Raw genomic sequence first — 19,725 nt, 5'->3', positions numbered from 1 at the left:
GATAATTTTCCACGGACATTCCTGTTTTCCCGGTTTCAACTGAACATGAACATGGTTTTTATCATTTAAAAAAATCCTGTATATATATAAAATCAGTCTTTCTCTTTAATACAATTTAATTTAGAATAAAATCAATTGAAAAATAAAAAAAGTTCTGTCAGTTCAAATACATCTACCCGTATTTTTCAGGCCCATTCAGGTCTTTTTATTTCCCCGTTAAGGTCCTATTTTTGGACCTAAACAAATATTATTTTATAAAATTCTCTATCATTTCAATAAAATATCATACATTTCTATTACAAAATTCAAATTTCAAGGAGATTGATTGAAAAATAAAACAGTTATAGAACTTGAATGAATCTGACCTGAGATTTTCAGGTAATTTAATTTCCTGTTCAGGTCCGAGTTTTGACACCTCAAAAATAATTTTCAAAATTTCTTTATAAATATTATTAATATATTGAATTTTTCGTTTCACAAAATCTAAAATTGAAGGAAATCCATTGAAAAATAAAACCGTTATTGAAGTTTGAATAAGTCTGATCGCAGAATTTCAGGTCCGTTCAGGTCTTTTCATTTCTCCGTTCAGGTCCGAGTTTTGGCATGAACAATTTGTTTTTTATTAAAAACATTTTAATTTTAATATCATGTGGATTATTACCTTTAATAAAATTCTAACTTGAAGAAAATCCTTTGAAAAATAAAAAAGTAATTGTAATTTGAATAAATCTAGAAGTATATCTTCAGGTCTATTCAGGTCTTTTCAGGTCCAAATTCAGGTCTTTAGTGTAACCCCAAAATTGCGGAATTAGTACAAATCCTTTTACGATTATGTTTTATTTGTTTCTGGTTCCTGGTTTCTGTTTTACCTTTACTCTCATGGCATATTGTAAAAAGAAACAGTTATTTTCGCGGGAAATACCCAGAGTTCCATGCTTTTGGCATATGGCGAAAAAAATGTAAACTTTTGAGAAACAAATCCAAGTCAGTGAAAGACGATGAAGCTGCGTCAAGAAAGAAATTGTATGCATTTATGATTTAGGTATAATGAGTGCAAGAACTAGTTTCAGACCATGGGAATATCGTAAAATTGACGAAGCTCTTCTGCAACTGGCACTCAATTTTCCTAACTACGATAAAAAAAGTGACACTGTGACTGTCACTGACAGTAAGTGCAGCAACATTTTATTCACGCAAGAAGTCTACGCTTGAGAACTGACAAACATCCCTTCATTTGCACTTTTGCATTTATATGCACCAGGCTGGGACTACTTCAGTACTTGAGTAAAATTAATCTCGTATTGAGATTTGAGGGTTGCTGTTGCCAGTGGCAGTGTTGGCCGTCCACAGAATCCCTTGTCCAGGTTTTGTTTACCCTTTGCCCAAACAACTGCTGTGGCACAATCTTGTATGTCAATTATTGATAATTGCCCAGGAGATTTTTACGAGATTTGATAGTACTTTGTTTCATAGCAATGTTTACAAAATCCTGAGTATTGCCCATCTCAGCCCATTGGTTTTCCAACCTGGGATTTCATGTCCCATGTAATACTTTGCCAACCCTGACAGAACGGCAATTTGTTTCATGGTGTATAAAGCAAAACATTAATGCATACAAACTAAATTCTTATTCTAATGCATTACAGAAAGAACTACATGTAATATGTCGCCCCTGATACATTAGATATTGAAAAAAATGTTTAAATTTGTAATAAAATAAAATTCCGCCAAACTTCATGAATGATTTTGGCACCTTGTATTTAACGTCATAGCTAAATGTTACCACATATCAGGGATGTCATTTGAACCTGGCACAGGAGTTAAAACATTTTGTTACAGGTAACTAGCCCAGGACTTATTTGCAGCAGGATTTTACTAGCCCTGTTGGAAGAACTGCTAGCCCATCAAAACTGACCTGCTAGCCCTAGAATGCCATAAAAATCAGAGTTTACTGCTTATTTACAAAGTGGGTGTCCCTTGTTTTGAAGGCGGCATTATACACTGTATTTACTAATTTTTGTTGACCTGCTTTTTATTCTGTTGGTAAACAAACAGTGGTGCTTATCCTAAATTAGTTGTTCCCACATACAAAGCAGACCTTTTATTGGTGTGCTCAGGAAAATAACGTCAATATTCTCCGTTTTTTCATCAGCAACACAGCCGACCTTTCCCAGGGGAATCTTTCTTTCCAGGACACTATAAATTTTCCTTTCTGCTTTTCCCGGTCGTATTTTGGCATTTTTGGGGGATGAATTGTCAGTCACATTACCCCTGTCATCTACACTGAGTTTTTCGTTTTAAAACTGACAAAGTTCCTGGGGTGCCCGTACTAAAATATTTAGAAATATTTGGTTGCATGGATTGGTTTTGTGCTCAACAGCTTTCCGACAAGACAGGTCTATACCGATCAATACATGATACTGGGCCACCCAGAGTTATTTGTTCTATTTTTAAAGGCAGAACTTTAATGCCTTTCTGGTTGCCGGGTTAATCTTTCCTTCCGCGATATCCAACTTTTCTACGTGGGGGGTCATTAGGCTCCAAGTAGATCCGGAAATGTTGAATTCTCTCCTCTTCTTATTGTGATATAAAAAGTTTTTTGTTTCATTTCATTTACATTGGGAAGTAGAGAAACGATCATTGTGTTTTGTTAGTTTTAAAAACTTTTGATATGTTTGTATTTTGCATTATAAGCAGTCAACCGATTGACAATCTAGAATTATTTGAATTCCGTGTGGAAAGAGGTCGGGTTATCGAGCTTTATCTGCAATCTAGATGTTTATAAATCATTTCAGTCGTTGATATAATAATTAAAGGTCGACTGAACATGAATTATATTATACAATTTAAAGCGCATTTCTGTTTATGCTCGTGAACCCGTTTAACGTTATTGTTAATTCGCAGTTATAGCAAATTATTGTTCCTGAATAGGTGGTGCCGTGGTAGCTGATCCTGTTCCTCAACTTCCGGTTTCTGCACTGTGCAATTTGAGTTACATTTTTAATTAACGATGCCAAGTACTTGTTGTTGTGTACCTGGATGTCATTTAAGAGGAGGACATACATTTCCAAATGACTTAAAAAGAAGGAAAAGTTGGATCAAAGCCATGGCCCATACACAGATTGGACGAGAACACGATGAAATCGTGGAGTCCATCTCAATCAGCTGTTGTTAGCAAGGCACATTTTACTGAAAAAGACTACGTGCAGGAAACTATTCATGGTAAAACTCTATTTTCTTTTTGAAATATATAGTTATATATGTAATCGCCATGCGAATAAACCAAAGTCTGTTTACAACCGCAATTATCGTTTTAGAATAAAAGGGGGTGGTTAATTCAAGACGTCATAATTTTTTGGATTACGATTCAATGTGATCTGTTTGAGATTTTTTGGTGATTGCTACAATTATAATGATTTCTTACAAGAGGTATATCATACTGAGAATTATTTTAGCAGTAATTATGCTAATGTAGTAATGACAGGAATGCATAAGCTAAATGTATGCCTCATAGACTTTCTTGAAAAATATCAATGACAATTAATGTTAACAGGAACAAAACAATGACATGCTCTCATCTATATTATAGTTATTTAGGTACAAACAATGTACGTTTGTTGCATAAGTCTCTCATTGTTTGTCCTTTGGATTTACATAACATACATTGAATCATGCAAACATAGTTTTATCCAGATTGTAATGAATAAATCTAGTTAATATTTTGCCAGGTAGTACAAAGTATACATTGCTAATGGAAGTTCATTTAATTATCAAAAAACTAATGTTTTATAACCTTTTTCAGGGCTCAAACCCACCATACATAGACTTAAGTCTACTGCCATTCCCAGCCTATTTTCCTGGACCAAACAAGAGACTGAATCGTCCGCAAAAAGAAAAATCAGGGCAGTTTCCTGTGAAAACAAAAGAACTAAACTTGATGAATATTGTAGTAGAAATCTAGAGGAAAGTTTTGATTGTAAAGTTGATTTTCCTGAAGAAGTCATTCATACTGCAGAAAGGATTTATGACTGTCCACCACCAACTGCCGAGCTAATGTTGAGCTTCACAGATGGAATTACGCAAACACCATCAATGCCTATGTTTTCAGCAGAGAATTTTGAAATGAAGACACGTGACACAGCCATGCATTTTTATACCGGTTTAGAGTTGTATACTAAATTTTTATTTGTTTTGACCACACTTGGTCCAGCAGCACATTGTTTGAGATACATATATTTTCAAATTGAAAGGGTGTCAGTTGAAAATCAGTTATTTTTATGACTTTGATGAAATTGAGGCATTATACAACCAACTTTGAACTGTCTAGATTCTAGATTGAATCTAGTGTTAAGAATATTGTGTATACATGGATTGTTTTTATGTCTAAACAGTGGTGTGAGGCTAACACTTGGCCATCTAGTGGTTTAGTCAGGTATTTTTCGCCATCCAACTTCAAATTAAAGTTTCCTACAACTTGGATTATTATTGACAGCACAGAATATCCCGTGATAAAACCTAAGGCTCCTATAGCTCAGGCAACCTTTTCATCATATAAAAATAGAAACACTGAAAATACTTGTATGTTCGACACCTGGTCAGGGCTCGACATTACCGCTTGTCCGATTGTCAGGGACAAGTGGACACAGACGTCGGGCAAGTAGATTCACTATACTACTTGTCCGATGGGACAAGTGAAAAATCGATGTCAGTTATAAAATATATCAAATTCAAGACTTTTAAATTCCCAAAATATTGAAAGATTCTTTTAATGATGATGCGAAATGAAATATAGTCATTGATTGAACATGCTTGCAGCGGCTGACCAGGGGAATATAAGTAAGGGGGAAGGAAACCAATATTAATATGCTGGGAAGATTTCATTCGAACCTCTCAGGGAGAAGCGTTTATATCAAAAGGATAAATCCCGAGAGATCCTGATCACTGGAATCGCGATCTCTAACATGTTTTAATGAGTTGAAATTCACAAGGTGGCCAGGTGTTTGAATGGGACAAATAATAAAGCTATGAATTTCACTAATACATTGATGATAGGAACCATATCTTGTATATAAACCTTTTAAAATTATTGATGGTGGCAAACAAGCTTTTATAATTTTAGCTTGATTTTTAAGTACATTGATACAAAAAAATTGTTTATGAAGTACATAAAACATTCTACTGAGAAAATGTGCCTTTTTAGATTTTATTATAAAGCAAAATCAAATGAAACATACTTTAATTATGAATAAAACTGAGGTACTTATATTAGTGAATTTGTATTAAAAAGTTCCCGTAAATATGCCATGCATGTCACTTTTATTGTTTATTTATATGATCTATACAAATGTTGGAAAAAACGTTTTTATTCTTTAAAATTTTAAAGTTAAGGTAAAACTCCATATGGAGGTGGTCCTACATTTGTAATTTATTAAAGTGATGATGATTTAATGATCGACACATGACAGTGACATTGAGTCAGATAACTCAGTCTGAAATAATAAAATGAATTTTGATGTGGTATTCTTTATTTAGTTACAAACAAATTCATATAGCATAGCTATTAGCAAATTGCTCCCTGGCTTCATTAGGTACGATCAAAGCACAAGTGTTATTGGTGCATACCTTCAATATGTAAGATTTTCAATTTTGAATTCGGACAAGTGAGTTAAGAGTTCGGACAAGTTGATTTTCTTACAACTTGTCCGAAGGGACAAGTTAGAAAATATGATAATGTAGAGGCCTGCTGGTGGTTTAGTCAACTATGTCTCTAATGCATATGTTGGTTGTACCAGTGACTGTGAAATAGTTGAAAGATGTAGAATAGTTCAACTATGTGATCCAGGTGACAGTGTGATGGCAGACAAAGGTTTAAATGTGCAAGATTTGTTCGCTAACTTTTTTCAAAAAAAGAAACAAAATTAGTTCCAAAACTCTTATACGGGATAGAAAAGTCTCCAATTAACACGTGCACATAGAGCGAATTATTGGACTTGGCAAAACATACAAAATTCTAATAAATCCTATGAATGGAACTGAAACAAAACTTTCATCTGAAATAACATTTACGCAGATTCCATAAAGAAAAGAAAATTTCCGTCAAAAAGAACAAATTAAGAAAAATAATACTAACTGTTATTTGAATGATAATATGTGAATGTTTTATTGAATAGTAATGTTAAATAAAGCAAGAAAACCAATTATTGGATATGATTGTTTCCATTAAAAGTAGAAATGATCAAAACAAGTTGAAAAATGTGAAATGTTTGACGGAAATTACTTCCCATTTTTTGACACAAGGTTCATGTTTTACAATGCTTTAAGTTGACACTGGAATAATGGTATTTATTAGTGTAGTCTGATTATTGGAACATCCCTGTTTCCAAATATTTTACTTTTCTTTTGTTAAAAACATCTGTGATATATATTTTTTTCAATTTCAAATACCTTGCTTATTAGATGCTAGTCTGTCAATAAATGTTATGATAGCAACATGTTCATAAAATCTTGCCACATCGTTGTAGGTACTTATATAAGCCTGTTAAAATTGTATTTCATAATGTACATTAAACATACACATTTTGAATCTTTCAATTTACTTTATTTAATCAATAGTTTTATCAAATCTGTTGCTAACATAAGTTCTGTCAAACTTGTCATCTTATGTTAGCAACATTTGGATGTGCTACAAATTCGAGTTATCTGTCCTGGGTTGAAATCTTGTTAAATGTCAGGCGGCGGTATTTTGCAGGAGTTCTTAATATGACTTTCAACTAGGATAAGATCTCCAATGTTAGTTAAAAATCTCAAATTAATATTGTCCGTCAAATTTATTTATGTTAGCACAATCTTATGTTAGCAACACTATTTAGTCTGTCAAATCTTATGTTAGCAACAATAATGTCCGTCAAATATTATGTTAGCAACAATAAAGTCTGTCAATTCTTATGTTAGCAACAACTTCATTTCTGTAAAATCTTATGTTAGCAGCATTGTTCATATCTGTCAAATCTTATGTTAGCAACTCCAAGATAATCCTTTTTTAAAGTTATTACAATTCCTTTTTAGCTCACCTGGCCCGAAGGTCCAAGTGAGCTTTTCTCATCACTTAGCGTCCGTCTTCCGTCGTCGTCGTCGTTAGCTTTTTACAAAAATCTTCTCCTCTGAAACCACTGGGTTAAATTTAACCAAATTTGGCCACAATCATCATAAGGGTATCTAGTTTAAAAAATGTGTCCGATGATCCCGCCAACCAACCAAGATGGCCGCCATGGCTAAAAATAGAGCATAGGGGTAAAATGTAGATTTTGGCTTATATCTCTGAAACCAAAGCATTTCGAGTAAATTTGACAGGATAAAACTGATTATCAGGTCAAGATCTATCTGCCCTGAAATTTTCAGACAAATCTGACAACCTGTTGTTGGGTTGCTGCCCCTGAATTGGTAATTTTAAGGAAATTTTGCAGTTTTTGGTTATTATCATGAATATTATTATAGATAGAGATAAACTGTAAACAGCAATAATGTTCAGCAAAGTAAGATCTACAAATAAGTTGTCATGACCAAAATTGTCAGTCGACCCCTTTAGGAGTTATTGCCCTTAATAGTCAATTTTTAACAATTTTTCGTAAATTTTTGTAATCTTTTACAAAAATCTTCTTCTCTGAAACTACTGAGACAAATTTAACCATACTTGGCCATAATCATTATTAGGGTATCTAGTTTAAAAAATTTGTCTGATGACCCCACCTTCCAACCATCATGGACGACTTGGTTAAAAATAGAACATAGGGGTAAAATGCAGTTTTTGGTTTATATCGGGGATATCTCTGAAACTAAAGCATCCTTTGGCACAATACAAGTTCTAAAATAACACAACATAAAACAACTAAAGGCAGATTCCAAATAAGAAAGTTGAAAAATTCCCAAAATTATGTTTAACAAAATCAACACCAATGAAGTTCTGTTTTGGAATACATGTTATACCTAAATAAGTAAACACTTTTTGACCAAAAAAATAGATCTATTCACATTATATTTTTTAAATAAACATTGATAAAGAACACCTTAAAAAAATATTGCTATCATAACAAAATTGACAGACATTTTGACGGAAAATTCTTATGTTAGCAACACAAACAATCCTGATATCTTCAATATTTTCAAGGTTTGGATGTATATCTTGCTTAAATATTAAAGGCAAATTGGAATAAAATATTTCTTAAGATCTGCACCAATAAACTAGAGGCTCTCAAGAGCCTGTGTCGCTCACCTGTATTTACTGATGCTTTGGAAATCATGTAAAATAAGGTTAAAATCATAATTAATAGTATTAGATATTATATATTATAATGATGTCTAAGATAATAACAAAAAACTGCAAAATTTTTGTAAAATAACTAACTCAGGGGCAGCAACCCAACAACGGGTTGTCGGATTTGTCTGAAAATTTCAGGGCATATAAATCTAAATCTGATGAACATTTTTGCCACCTGTCAGATTTGAATGCACATGTAAATTGTAATGCATATAAAAATGAGGAGATGTGGTATGATATTCAGTTAGTTTATCGAACAAATTGCATAAGAAATGGGTTTAAGCAGTTACAGGTGTTACTGTCACCGTACAATCTCCAACAATGAGAAAAACTTGTACCGTGTAAAAAATTTCCGAGATCTTACAACTAAGTTTTGTTGTCTCACCTTGACTTTGGTGAATTGTTTATATCTGTTGATGTAAATATAAAAAAGAAGATGTGGTATGATTGCCAATGAGACAACTCTCCACAAGAGACCAAATGACACAGAAATTAACAGCTATAGGTCACAGTATGGCCTTCAACAATGAGCAAAGCCCATACCGCACAGTCAGCTATAAAAGGCCTCGAAATGACAATGTAAAACAATTCAAGAAAACTAATGGCCTAATTTATGTACAAAAAATGAACGAATAACAAATATGCAACACATAAACAAACGACAACCACTGAATTACAGGCTCCTGACTTGGGACAGGCACATGCATGTACATACAGAATGTGGCGGGGTTAAACATGTTAGCGGGATCCCCCCCCCCCCCCGCCCTAACCTGGGACAGTGGTGTAACAGTACAATATAAGAACGAACTATAAAAATCAGTTGAAAGAGGCTTAACTCATCAGATGGATAAATACAAATACAAGTGGACGTGGCCAGGTAGTTGTACATCAAAACAACAAAAAGACACTAAGTACAGATCTGAGAGTACTCGCAGTTACTGACAGCTAGTTCAAAGCCACTAACAACTGATAAAAAAATCTTGCATCTAAGACTAAATTATCAATCCGTAAGCTCCCTTTAGAATTTTATAAATTTTAGATTTTACATTTCTGAGTTATGGGGTTTTATTCATTAACAAGGGGTGATTTTCCAGTTTTTGGACAACAACTCAAAAATGCTTTAAGCAGTTCGCATGAAACTTTGGTGAATTATTTATAGCTATTGATGTAATCTCCCTATTGATTTTCATAAATTTCAAATATGACATTGAGAAGAAATTGAACTTTATTTGTTTATAGTCTGGCAACAGATTTATTAAGTATTGCACAACAGCAAGAAATCTTTAATTGAATATAAATTCAAATCATATAACCGATTTCAAGTTCTTTGACTACATTTATTCAGAAACTATAATATGTCAAATATTTAATTACAATCCAAATTCAGACCTGTATCAAGCTTGAATATTGTGTCCATTTTTGCCCCCAACTGTTCAGGGTTGGACCTCTGTGGGTGTATCCAGCTGCGCTCAGCGAATCAGTTTATTTCTTAATTAAGAACTCCTTTTTTCATTCATAAATTACTTTATACTTGGAAATATAATTTTGCTTGGAGTTTCTAAAAAAAGTATTGTCATTGAAAGAGTTGACATGTTGCAATGTACATTTATTCTACATAGTTATATGGTACCATATCAAAAGTTTATATAAAAGAAAGAAGTCAAAGGTTTCCCTTCATAGTTTAGTTACATACATTTTTTTTGTACCTGAGGTTGTTAAATATAGATCATTATATAAATAAGGAGATGTGTTATGATTGCCAATGAAACAACTATCATCCATACTTACCAGTAACAAACCACATTTGCAAAGTTGAATAAAATACAGTTGATAACATTTACTTATTACTAAAAAGAAAATGCCTAACTATTTTAAACAGTATTTGACTATAAACATAGATAAAAAAGGTACAAACTGGACATAATGCACTAGTTCAGAAACAAGTGAGAACAATCGCCTTCATTTAGTGCTCAGAATATGACATTCATAAAACTTGTTCAATATCATTAGAGAAATTTAAATCTTAAATACTGAAAGCCACCTCTGATAAGTACACTGTACTATGCAAGATAATGATATATTTGGACTAAAAATACACACAACCTGTAATTAACTGCCTTTACAGTGCTTTCGCGCTTTGATTAAATATGTACAACAGGACCTGTACAAACCAGTTCAAATTCTTGGAATCCTGAATGACATAATTGAATCTGATTGGCTATGATAGAATAGTGATGAAGGGATTTTCCACTTTCTGTTTCCACGAATTTTTTTGTTACTAGTCTGTCGGGCATATTGGGTTAAAAATTTTGATTGCCCGAGGCGTAAATGCTCTAGTCCCGGGCGTCGGACTAGTCGATTTTTTAACCCCTGCGGCAACCTGCAAATTCTGCCACATCTTCGCTAACCAAGGGTTACGATCCAGTACCCTCTCCATCCTTGGCAGATTAAGCCAACATTTGTTATTTCAATGCTGCGCCATCTACTGGAAGATAAAAGTCGCATCCATTCTGACTACATCATTCTTGAGTAGCTCTTGAACACTCTTCAGTGTGGAGGTGTAAAAAGGGTTGTGTTCAGTGTTTACAAATTTTGTGAATCAGAAACCGAAAACATACTTTGACATTCCAACATTTTTGCGAGAAATATACACAGGAACCCCAATTAGTTCTTTAAAATTATCACTAAATATTGTCCTATGATTTGGGGGTAAAGACTTGTTGCACAATCAGCAAGTGGCAATTCTTTATTTACATTTTCTACATTTACATGTGATCATCTAGATCTTGTTGATTGGATGCAGGCAGCTACAACTGCGACCAATTGGAATCATTACCTTGTGGATCCAATTTTCTATCTTAATCCGCCAAGGCAGGGGTTCAAATTAACATTTGGTACTGGAAGGTCCAGGACCTTTGACACTCCAAACTGAAAGGTCCACAACCTAAATCCCAGGTCCTACTTTTACATGAAATATTTCATAACTCGTTAAGATACAAAATTAATGTGCTTTTAGTGTTAGGTTAGCTTGTTTCATCATATTTGGACTGCATGTAATTATATATAATCAGTGATATTTTTTGCCTCAAATTACATCCGAAATTCGGCCTTTTCCCCTAGAGAAAATTCCAAATTACTAAAAAAAAATGGCATAAAATTCCTCCCAATATGTTTTACATTTTCCCCAAACAGTGATGGCATGGGTAGTAATGTATGTAAATTTCGTATTGTGTTATTTAAATATTATGAAAGGGCTTTTGAGATCCAGGTTTCTGATCAGAATCATCACGGTGTTTGTAACACACATGGTTTTCAATGTATTAAGTACCATCATTGTTTCCGTTTCTTTCCCCTACCCAAAAAGTTCCTTTCAGGTTGAAAATGTCTGACAACCAAAATATATGTGAAAAAACTGCAAAAAAGACAGCAAAGGTCAGCAAAAATCGTAGATGTGTTAAACAAAAATAAACAAACTTCCCAATTTCAATAAAAATTATGCATTTTTCCCCAAAAAAAACGGTAGAGGTAGTTTTGAAAAAAGACAACATTATCACTGGTAATGTTTTGTTAAGTTTACAAATATATTGCCAGGCAACCATATAGCACCAAACTGTCAGTGTCACTGTGGTATAACATGTATAATAATAAATGTAATTGTCTTGTATATTATGAATTCCAATAATCTTTTTTTTTTTGGTATTGGTGAGGGTGTCACTGTAGGTGTGTGTGTGTTGTCTCAATCATTGACAATTATACGATAATCTGTTATAAATGTAAAAGTGTATTTGCCTTGTATCTATTGTCCTTGTCAAATTTCTAGATTCTCACTGTATATGTTTAATTATGATGTAGAACTATGACGTATTTGAAATTCAATTCAATATTATAGCATGTATAGCTTTTAATAATAATAAAAAATGAAGAGATGTTTTATTGTCATTTATTTCTATAAATTCTTTAATAAGTCATTCAGATACAGATGTCTTCTGTTTTTCGTAACTAGTCTAACACACTAAACAGTCTGTGCATGCAATTGTCAGTAAGTTACAGTATGATTAGGTAACTTACTTCTAAGAGGCCTCAAGTTGAAGTCCTTCAATGCTTTCTCCAGTTTTGTCCTTCAGCTTGTGTCCAATGCATTGTGTTTCCTTGCTGTGTTTTCAAACCAATGCATGATGCAGGGCAAAGGATTATAGTCCTTGATGGTTGGGCCCTCATTCATAATATAAAGCTGGTTTTGAAGAGAATCCTGAGTGAGCCTTGTCATGCTTGTTCTTAGTTTAGTTTTCAATATGTTCATGATAGAGAATCCTCTTTCACATGTGCTGGTGGATGGTGATATTGTCAACATCCAATAAATCAGTTTTTCAATTGGGGATAATCCCATCATAGCAGTTCCACTCCTTGCCCCAGCTTTGTTCTGCAATAACAAACTACATTTCCAACAGTGGGTTGGATCTGAACCTACTCAGATAAAGTTTAAGCTCTGTCGTGAAAAAGGTTTCTCTTTCAGTGATTTGAACCATGATTCAACATACTTGATTGTCCCATCTATTAATGATTAGAGATCCTTGTTAGATTTCATATCTACAGGCACATTTCTAATATTGATCTTGACCATGTTGACCTTACCGTAAGTTTTAGTCTCAATGTCAAACTTATCTTCAAACTCCTTGCTGTATTTACCAGTACCTTGTTTCAACTGAGACAATTGTATGACAGCAGATTCAATGTCATCATTTTTATATACTTCAAAATTAATAGTCGTCTAGTTGAAATGTGCCTGACAGTTTGGCTACAATTGGCAGGTAATCCATAAGGAAGTGAAGGAACTTCAGAAATTTGATGGAAGTGATGGCAGTGATGTATCCTTTAGCTCTGTTTGAAGTGTCCAGCTACGAAGTCGTGCTCCAAATGGGCTACAACAACTTCATAATTACCAAGCATGGCCTTAACAGCTCTTTCTTTACTGGACAACCATCTAACTTGTTTCACATCACCAAAATGGAGTAAAACATGGTCAAGCATTTCACTGATACATGTTATTTCTCTAATTCGTTTAGGAGAATAGTGGTAGAATTTGAAAATTCCCTTTAGTGTAGTTTCAAATGAAGACATAGAAGGAAGGGCTTTATTGGCATCAAGGACCGAGAGTTCTAATTTGTGAGTTATACAATGGATGCCAATGGCTTGTGGTACCTCATCCTTCATCTTCTTAAATACCCCTGCTTTGTTACCAAAATTTACTGACACCCCATCAAAATAGCAACAAATAAGCTTGGGTCCTTCAGATGTATGTTGCATCTTTTTCTGGTCAAGTTCATTTTGGATTGCTTCAAAAATGGCCTTTGAAATTCCATCAGCAATAGCTGATTCTAGGAACACCAAACTTATCATTTTCGTAACAGGCACACAATGACTGACAAATCAAAGATACACAATTTCCTGCTCAATCACAGCCCTATCAGTGCTGCCATCAGACAAGACACTTCAATATGTTGCTCTCAAGATGTCAGCTATCATCTCGTTTCTCATATAATGGGCTATCCAGCGAATAAACAGTTTACAACCTTCAATATTGAAGTACTGCTTACCAACATCAACACCATTTTTGCTCGGAATTTCAAGAATAAATTCATAGTCACTGAAGGGTTTCCCTTTTTTTTTGCAACACTGTATGCAGTGTTGAAGAAAACCTTAATCTATTTAACTGATCAGGCTTACATTGGTGCTTGAGAATATATTGTCAAAGTTAAGTGTCTGACAATAAATCTTTAGACTTAAAATTTGGGTCACTTTCATGGATCCACTGCTTTAACCAAGATAATTGCTGGGGTGTCACTTCGTGTATTTTTATTGGGTCTATTTTAAGATTTTGTGTTCCCCTTACAAATGCACTTTTTTTTTTCTGAATGGGTGGGGAACTTCTGGCAGTATGTACACGACATCAGACCAGTTAATTCATCAAAATATAGCCATGGTCAATTGATTTTCCAGTGGGGCTTAAATTTCCGTTCCCGTTTTTCACGATCATATATTTGGTCTTTAGTGTGATCTTGATTTCATATCTTTTGTTTTGTTCCCAGGGAAGACGTTGAAGACCGTTCATCATGTTCAGGGTTTTTCTTGGAAGACGTGACACCAAAGTGAAACAGACTCATTTTGTTCGAAATTGTCTAAATGATTTGTCACATGACTTCTTGCAACTATTTATAACCTTGTGTTTCCAAGAAATACAAGGTTGAAAATAACTTTTATCACTCGTTGGCAAGGTCAGGGATGAAACATTTTATTATCTCAATTTCAATAATAGTATGGCTTTGAAATGACGATACTGATGGTTAAAAAGGTCGGCAAAGTTAATTTTTATTTTCTTTCAAATCGAAGGTCCGTCAGGCTTAGTTACATGTAGTAACCAAAATGAAAGTCTGATTGCAACAGAGGAAGGTTTCTGACCACTGCTAATTTGAACCCCTGCAAGGGTGGAGAAGAGGGGACTGGATCGTAACCTTTGGCTAGCAAAGATGATTCCGCCAGTTAATTCTGCTTTAGTGGGTGGTTACTTAAAAATTATCAAAAATAATATTTTTGCAGAGTGTTGCGTCTTTAACATTGATTCCTGGTTTATCGGTTGTCGCTGACTTTACAACATATTGTACAACACAAGATCGGAGAGCTCTTACTCTGGTTTCTGTATTTTTATATAATCGCGGACAGGGAACCATAATTTCCAGAAATTCTCCATCTGGTTTCCATTTTAAAAAGAAAAAGAGTTGTCGCCCATACAATTCTCCCGTCATTTAAGAATCAAAATAAGACGACACTACAAGCAAAATTGATCCGTTCTGCCAACAGACGTCGAATTTTATTAAAATGTCTAACTGCTTATAAAGAGGAATGATAGCGAAACCGATCATGCCAACTGATCCGAATGGAAAATAAATATGTTATGAATTAGACTTGGGATTCCTCCTAGAATTTCACGGTATTTAAAAAGGTGATAAGTTACGAAGTGAGATACCTCTCTATATAATTCATCACTGACTGCTGTGAATAGTAAACTTGGAATTGATAGTAAATAGCAAATACGGGTTATTTCTAGTATATTTATGTTAAAATAATTCAGAAAAACGCGAAAATAATTGGAATTAATAGAATACAAAAAAATAACCAATTTTGGAAAAATGGGGGAGGGCTAAAAAAAAATTGTCTTGTCCTTAAGTACCTATGATCTTTTTGCCTGAAACAGTCCAATTCACTATTTGATTCGTTGTCATGGGGTCAGACCTATAATCTAACAGTCCCATAATCCGACAGTCCTGTAGTCCGACAGTCTTATAATCCGACAATCCTATAGTCCGACAGATCTATAATCCGACAACCCGATAATCCAATGCGCGGTCACTTGTCTCTGAAAAATATGTATATATAGACATGTAACGTTTGTAAATTGGTATATTTTTTCACACAGAAAATTATCAAATCAGTCAGTATGACGTCTTGTACAGGACCGCACTAATCCCATACGAAATGGAAATGAACGCAGCGGGCTAAATTCAATCGACAGTCCTCAGATGAATCCGCTAATACCCTTGAACGGTGGAACGGAATCCAACGAGTTATGTCGAATGGGGCTAAAACAGTAAAAGGCCAGTTAAATGATTAATATTAGGGCATTTTTTATGCCCCCGCTGTAGCGGTGGGGGCATTAAGTTGTATCCTTGTCCGTCCGTACGTATGTACGTATGTACAAAATTGGTTTCTGTTCTCGAACTTGAGTTTGCCTCAACCAAATGTTATGAAACTTATACACACTTCTTATTACCACAAAACACAGATCAAGTATGAATTTTGGTGGCGTCACTTTAACCGTTCTAGAGTTATGCCCCTTTATAAATGGAAAAATTGCAAAATTTTTATTTTCTTCTAAATATCAAGTAATTTATAAAATTGGAGTTATCTTCCTTTGTCCATGATTATAGTTGAATCAACTACAATCAATGCTTTATACAATGCAATGTTTAATTTTGACTTCCACTGATAAAACACAGATCAAGTTGAATTTGGGTAGTGTCACTTTAACCATTATTGAGTTATGCCCCTTTATAAATTGAAAGATTGCAAAATTTTAAGTTTCCATTCTGTAACTTAAGTTTGCCCCAACTAAACATTATGAAACCTATACAATATTCATTACCACAAAACTAAGATCAAGTACAAATTTTTTGTTTCCGTTTTCTATCTTTAGTTTGCCTCAACCAAATGTTATGAAACTTATACACAATGCTTATTACTACATTATACAGATTAAGTACCAAACTTGGTGGAGACACTCTTACCATTCTTGAGTGATGTCCCTTTATAAACATAAAAGTTGCTGAATTTTTCGTTTCCGTTCTCTAACTTTAGTTTGTCTTAACCAAATGTTATAAAACTTATACACAACCGTTCTGGAGTTATGTGTGTTTACAAATAGAAAATTGCTGATTTTTAGCTCACCTGGCCCAAAGGGCCAAGTGAGCTTTCTCATCACTTGGCGTCCGGTGTCGTCGTCCGTCGTCGGCGTTAACTTTTTACATTTTGAACTTCTTCTAGAGAACCACTGAATGGAATGAAACCAAACATGGCATGAATGTTCCTTATGAGGTGCTGACCAAGTGTTGTTACTTTGTAGCGGATACATCATCCAAGATGGCCGCCAGCGGGGGACTTAGTTTAACATAGGACCCTATGGGAAATACTTACAAATGTCTTCTTTTAGAGAACCACTGAATGGAATGAAACCAAACATGGCATGAATGTTCCTTATGAGGTGCTGACCAAGTGTTGTTACTTTGAAGCTGATCCATCATCCAAGATGGCCGCCAGCGGGGGACTTAGTTTAACATGGGACCCTATGGGAAATACATACAAACGTCTTCTTTTAGAGAACCACTAAATGGAATGAAACCAAACATGGCAAGAATGTCCTTTATCAAGTGCTGACCAAGTGTTGTGACTTTGAAGCTGATCCATTATCCAAGATGGCAGCCAGCGGGGGACTTAGTTTAACATAGGACCCTGTGGGAAATACATACAAATGCCTTCTTTTAGAGAACCACTGAATGCAATGAAACCAAACATGGCATGAATGTTCCTTATGAGGTGCTGACCAAGTGTTGTTACTATGAAGCTGATCCATAATCTAAGATGGCCGCCATTGGAAGCCTTAGTTTAACATAGGACCCTATGAGAAATATGTACAAATGTTTTCTTTTAGAGAACCATTGAATGGAATGAAACCAAACATGGCATGCATGTTCCTTTTGAGGTGCTGACCAAATGTTGTTACTTTGAAGCTGATCCTTCATCCATGATGGCTGCCAGATGGGGACAATGTTTAACAAAGGACCCTATGGACAATACATACAAATGTCTTGTTTTAGAGAACCACATACTGAATGGATTGAAACCAAACATGGCATGAATGTTCCTTATGAGGTGCTGACTAAGTTTTGTTACTTTGAAGCTGATCCTTCATCCATGATGGCCGCCAATGGGGGGACTTCCTTTAACATAAGATCCTATGGGAAATACATACAAATGCTTCTTCTAGTTCTAGAGGTGCACTGAATGGAATGAAACCAAAACATGGCATAAATGTTTCTTATGAGGTGCTGATTAAGTGTTGCTACTTTGTTGCTGATTTACTGTTCAAGATGGCCACCAGGATTTTTTATTAAATTACAGGACCAATATTAAACCAAATTTGGCCTCACTCATTATTAGGGTATCTGTTATGATTTTAATCTATTTTTACATGATTTCCAAAACCAAAGTAGAATCAGGTGAGCGACACAGGCTCTTGAGAGCCTCTAGTTTAGTTTCTGTTCTCTACTTAAGTTAGCCTCAACCAAATGTTATTAGACTTACACACAATGCTTATTACCACAAAACTCAGATAAATTTAAAATTTGGGTAGTGTCACTTTTACCGTTCTTCAGTTATGTCCCTTTATAACTATATGATATGCAAGCGGGGGCATCATCTGTGTCCACATGTGGACACTATCCACATTTATTGTTTATTTGTTATGATAAACCGGAACAGTAGTGATAGATCCAAAATATGTCTGTTGTGTAGGAAGACTTTTACAGGATTATGATGAACTAATTGGTTGAATTTTGAGTTAAATGCCAGGAATGGCAAATAAACTTACAAAATGTATCTTTCAGAACAACATCCTATTTCCAGCATGTCAGATCGAGTGTCAGACAGTGATGGTGAAGTGGTTGTAAATGTGAAAAGTAAAGTTTGCTGTAATTGTAAAGAAATGTTTGACAGCCGTAAACAACTGATAAATCATGAAAAGCTGTGTGGTCAAGGTCAGATATTATTTGATGTGTATTTAATCTGTTTCTTTCAGATCAGATTGATTTACTGCTATTTCGCGACTTTAATAGTTATATTCATGACTTCATCTTATTCTGAATGCTATACATGTTTTGAGCACAATCGACGCACAATTTCCTTGTTGTTTACTTACAATTCAGTGTTTTATATTGTCCATGTTTTTTCAAGAGCAACATTGAAAACGTCTGGGTTTTTCAACAGATGTTCCAGTTTTTTTTTTAAAATGTGGAAAAAAAAGAAGACATTCTTGGGCTTAAAACTGACTTTTTCTAATTTGTAACTGAAATTAGTGACAGACATTATTATATATTCATAAAAAGTCCCAAAACATATTACTATGTTGATCAAATTTATCCCTTTTCAATTCAATGATAACTTTCTGTTCAGGAAACATTTTTATCATAACCTTGCAATATTACAATACCTAAGTAGTAGACCAGTTTCACATAAGCGACTTATCAACCCTGATCTCGAAATCATATGCACGTTTTAGTTTAAATCCCGCGATAATTAACGATATCATACGTGACAGGGGGCTATCCAATTTACTCTTATATTTGGCAACACAATAATAAATACCGATAATACACATCTCTCTCTCTCTTGGTGTGTGCTGGAGGCAGGTAAACAGATGATACCACTGAGTACACAGTATGTTTTTCCACGGCGAACGTATAGCTATTATGTATTGTATATGTACAGGGATTTTAAACGTGTAGAAAGACATGTGCATTAAATTTTTGTAACAAATGATGTAGTTTTTTTCAATATTAATTTTTTTATACAGCTGTCATTACTTAAATTGATTAATCAGCATGCATTCATGTATACATTTACTTCCTCATAACACATTATATTTCAACGCTCTAACATTTTGAGTGTCTCTAAGAACAGGTAATTCAATTATATATTCTTTAGAACATGTATTTGGTTTTATAATTAGAAAATGTGGACATATCCTTCGGACGTAGTACTAGTAAAATCCTTATTATGTAAAATTTATCTGTTTACTTATTCTG

At 34.3% G+C, this 19,725-nt stretch overlaps 2 protein-coding genes across 5 annotated transcripts in view; both read left to right on the top strand.

Annotated features, from left to right (window-relative positions):
- The first annotated feature begins 918 nt into the window (after positions 1-918).
- LOC127735771 (uncharacterized) overlaps positions 919-19,725 on the top strand; it is a 133,972-nt gene continuing 115,165 nt past the window's right edge. For 2 of the 4 annotated variants that reach the window (XM_052246076.1, XM_052246075.1), the window contains exons 1-2: positions 919-1,168; positions 18,529-18,678. In XM_052246076.1, the coding sequence (XP_052102036.1) occupies positions 1,048-1,168; positions 18,529-18,678 (271 nt within the window). In that variant the 5' untranslated portion in view covers positions 919-1,047. The remainder of the gene's footprint in view (positions 1,169-18,528; positions 18,679-19,725) is intronic. The other 2 variants (XM_052246078.1, XM_052246077.1) reach the window with 2 other exon arrangements.
- On the top strand, positions 2,993-4,589 carry LOC127735786 (uncharacterized). The gene is made up of 2 exons (XM_052246103.1): positions 2,993-3,222; positions 3,803-4,589. Exons 1-2 carry the CDS (start codon positions 3,138-3,140, stop codon positions 4,279-4,281), a joined length of 564 nt encoding a protein of 187 aa, XP_052102063.1. The 5' UTR covers positions 2,993-3,137; the 3' UTR covers positions 4,282-4,589.

Source organism: Mytilus californianus, unplaced genomic scaffold, assembly GCF_021869535.1.
Source record: "Mytilus californianus isolate M0D057914Y unplaced genomic scaffold, xbMytCali1.0.p SCAF_3, whole genome shotgun sequence".
NCBI lineage: Eukaryota > Metazoa > Mollusca > Bivalvia > Mytilida > Mytilidae > Mytilus > Mytilus californianus.
This window is presented reverse-complemented; position numbering and strand designations above follow the sequence as displayed.

Bases quoted from the DNA above. Each gene is read 5' to 3' on its own strand.
- LOC127735786 (XM_052246103.1), top strand. From the start codon at position 3,138: ATGAAATCGTGGAGTCCATCTCAATCAGCTGTTGTTAGCAAGGCACAT. The intron at 3,223-3,802 runs GTAAAACTCTAT...AACCTTTTTCAG, and splicing joins CGTGCAGGAAACTATTCATG to GGCTCAAACCCACCATACAT.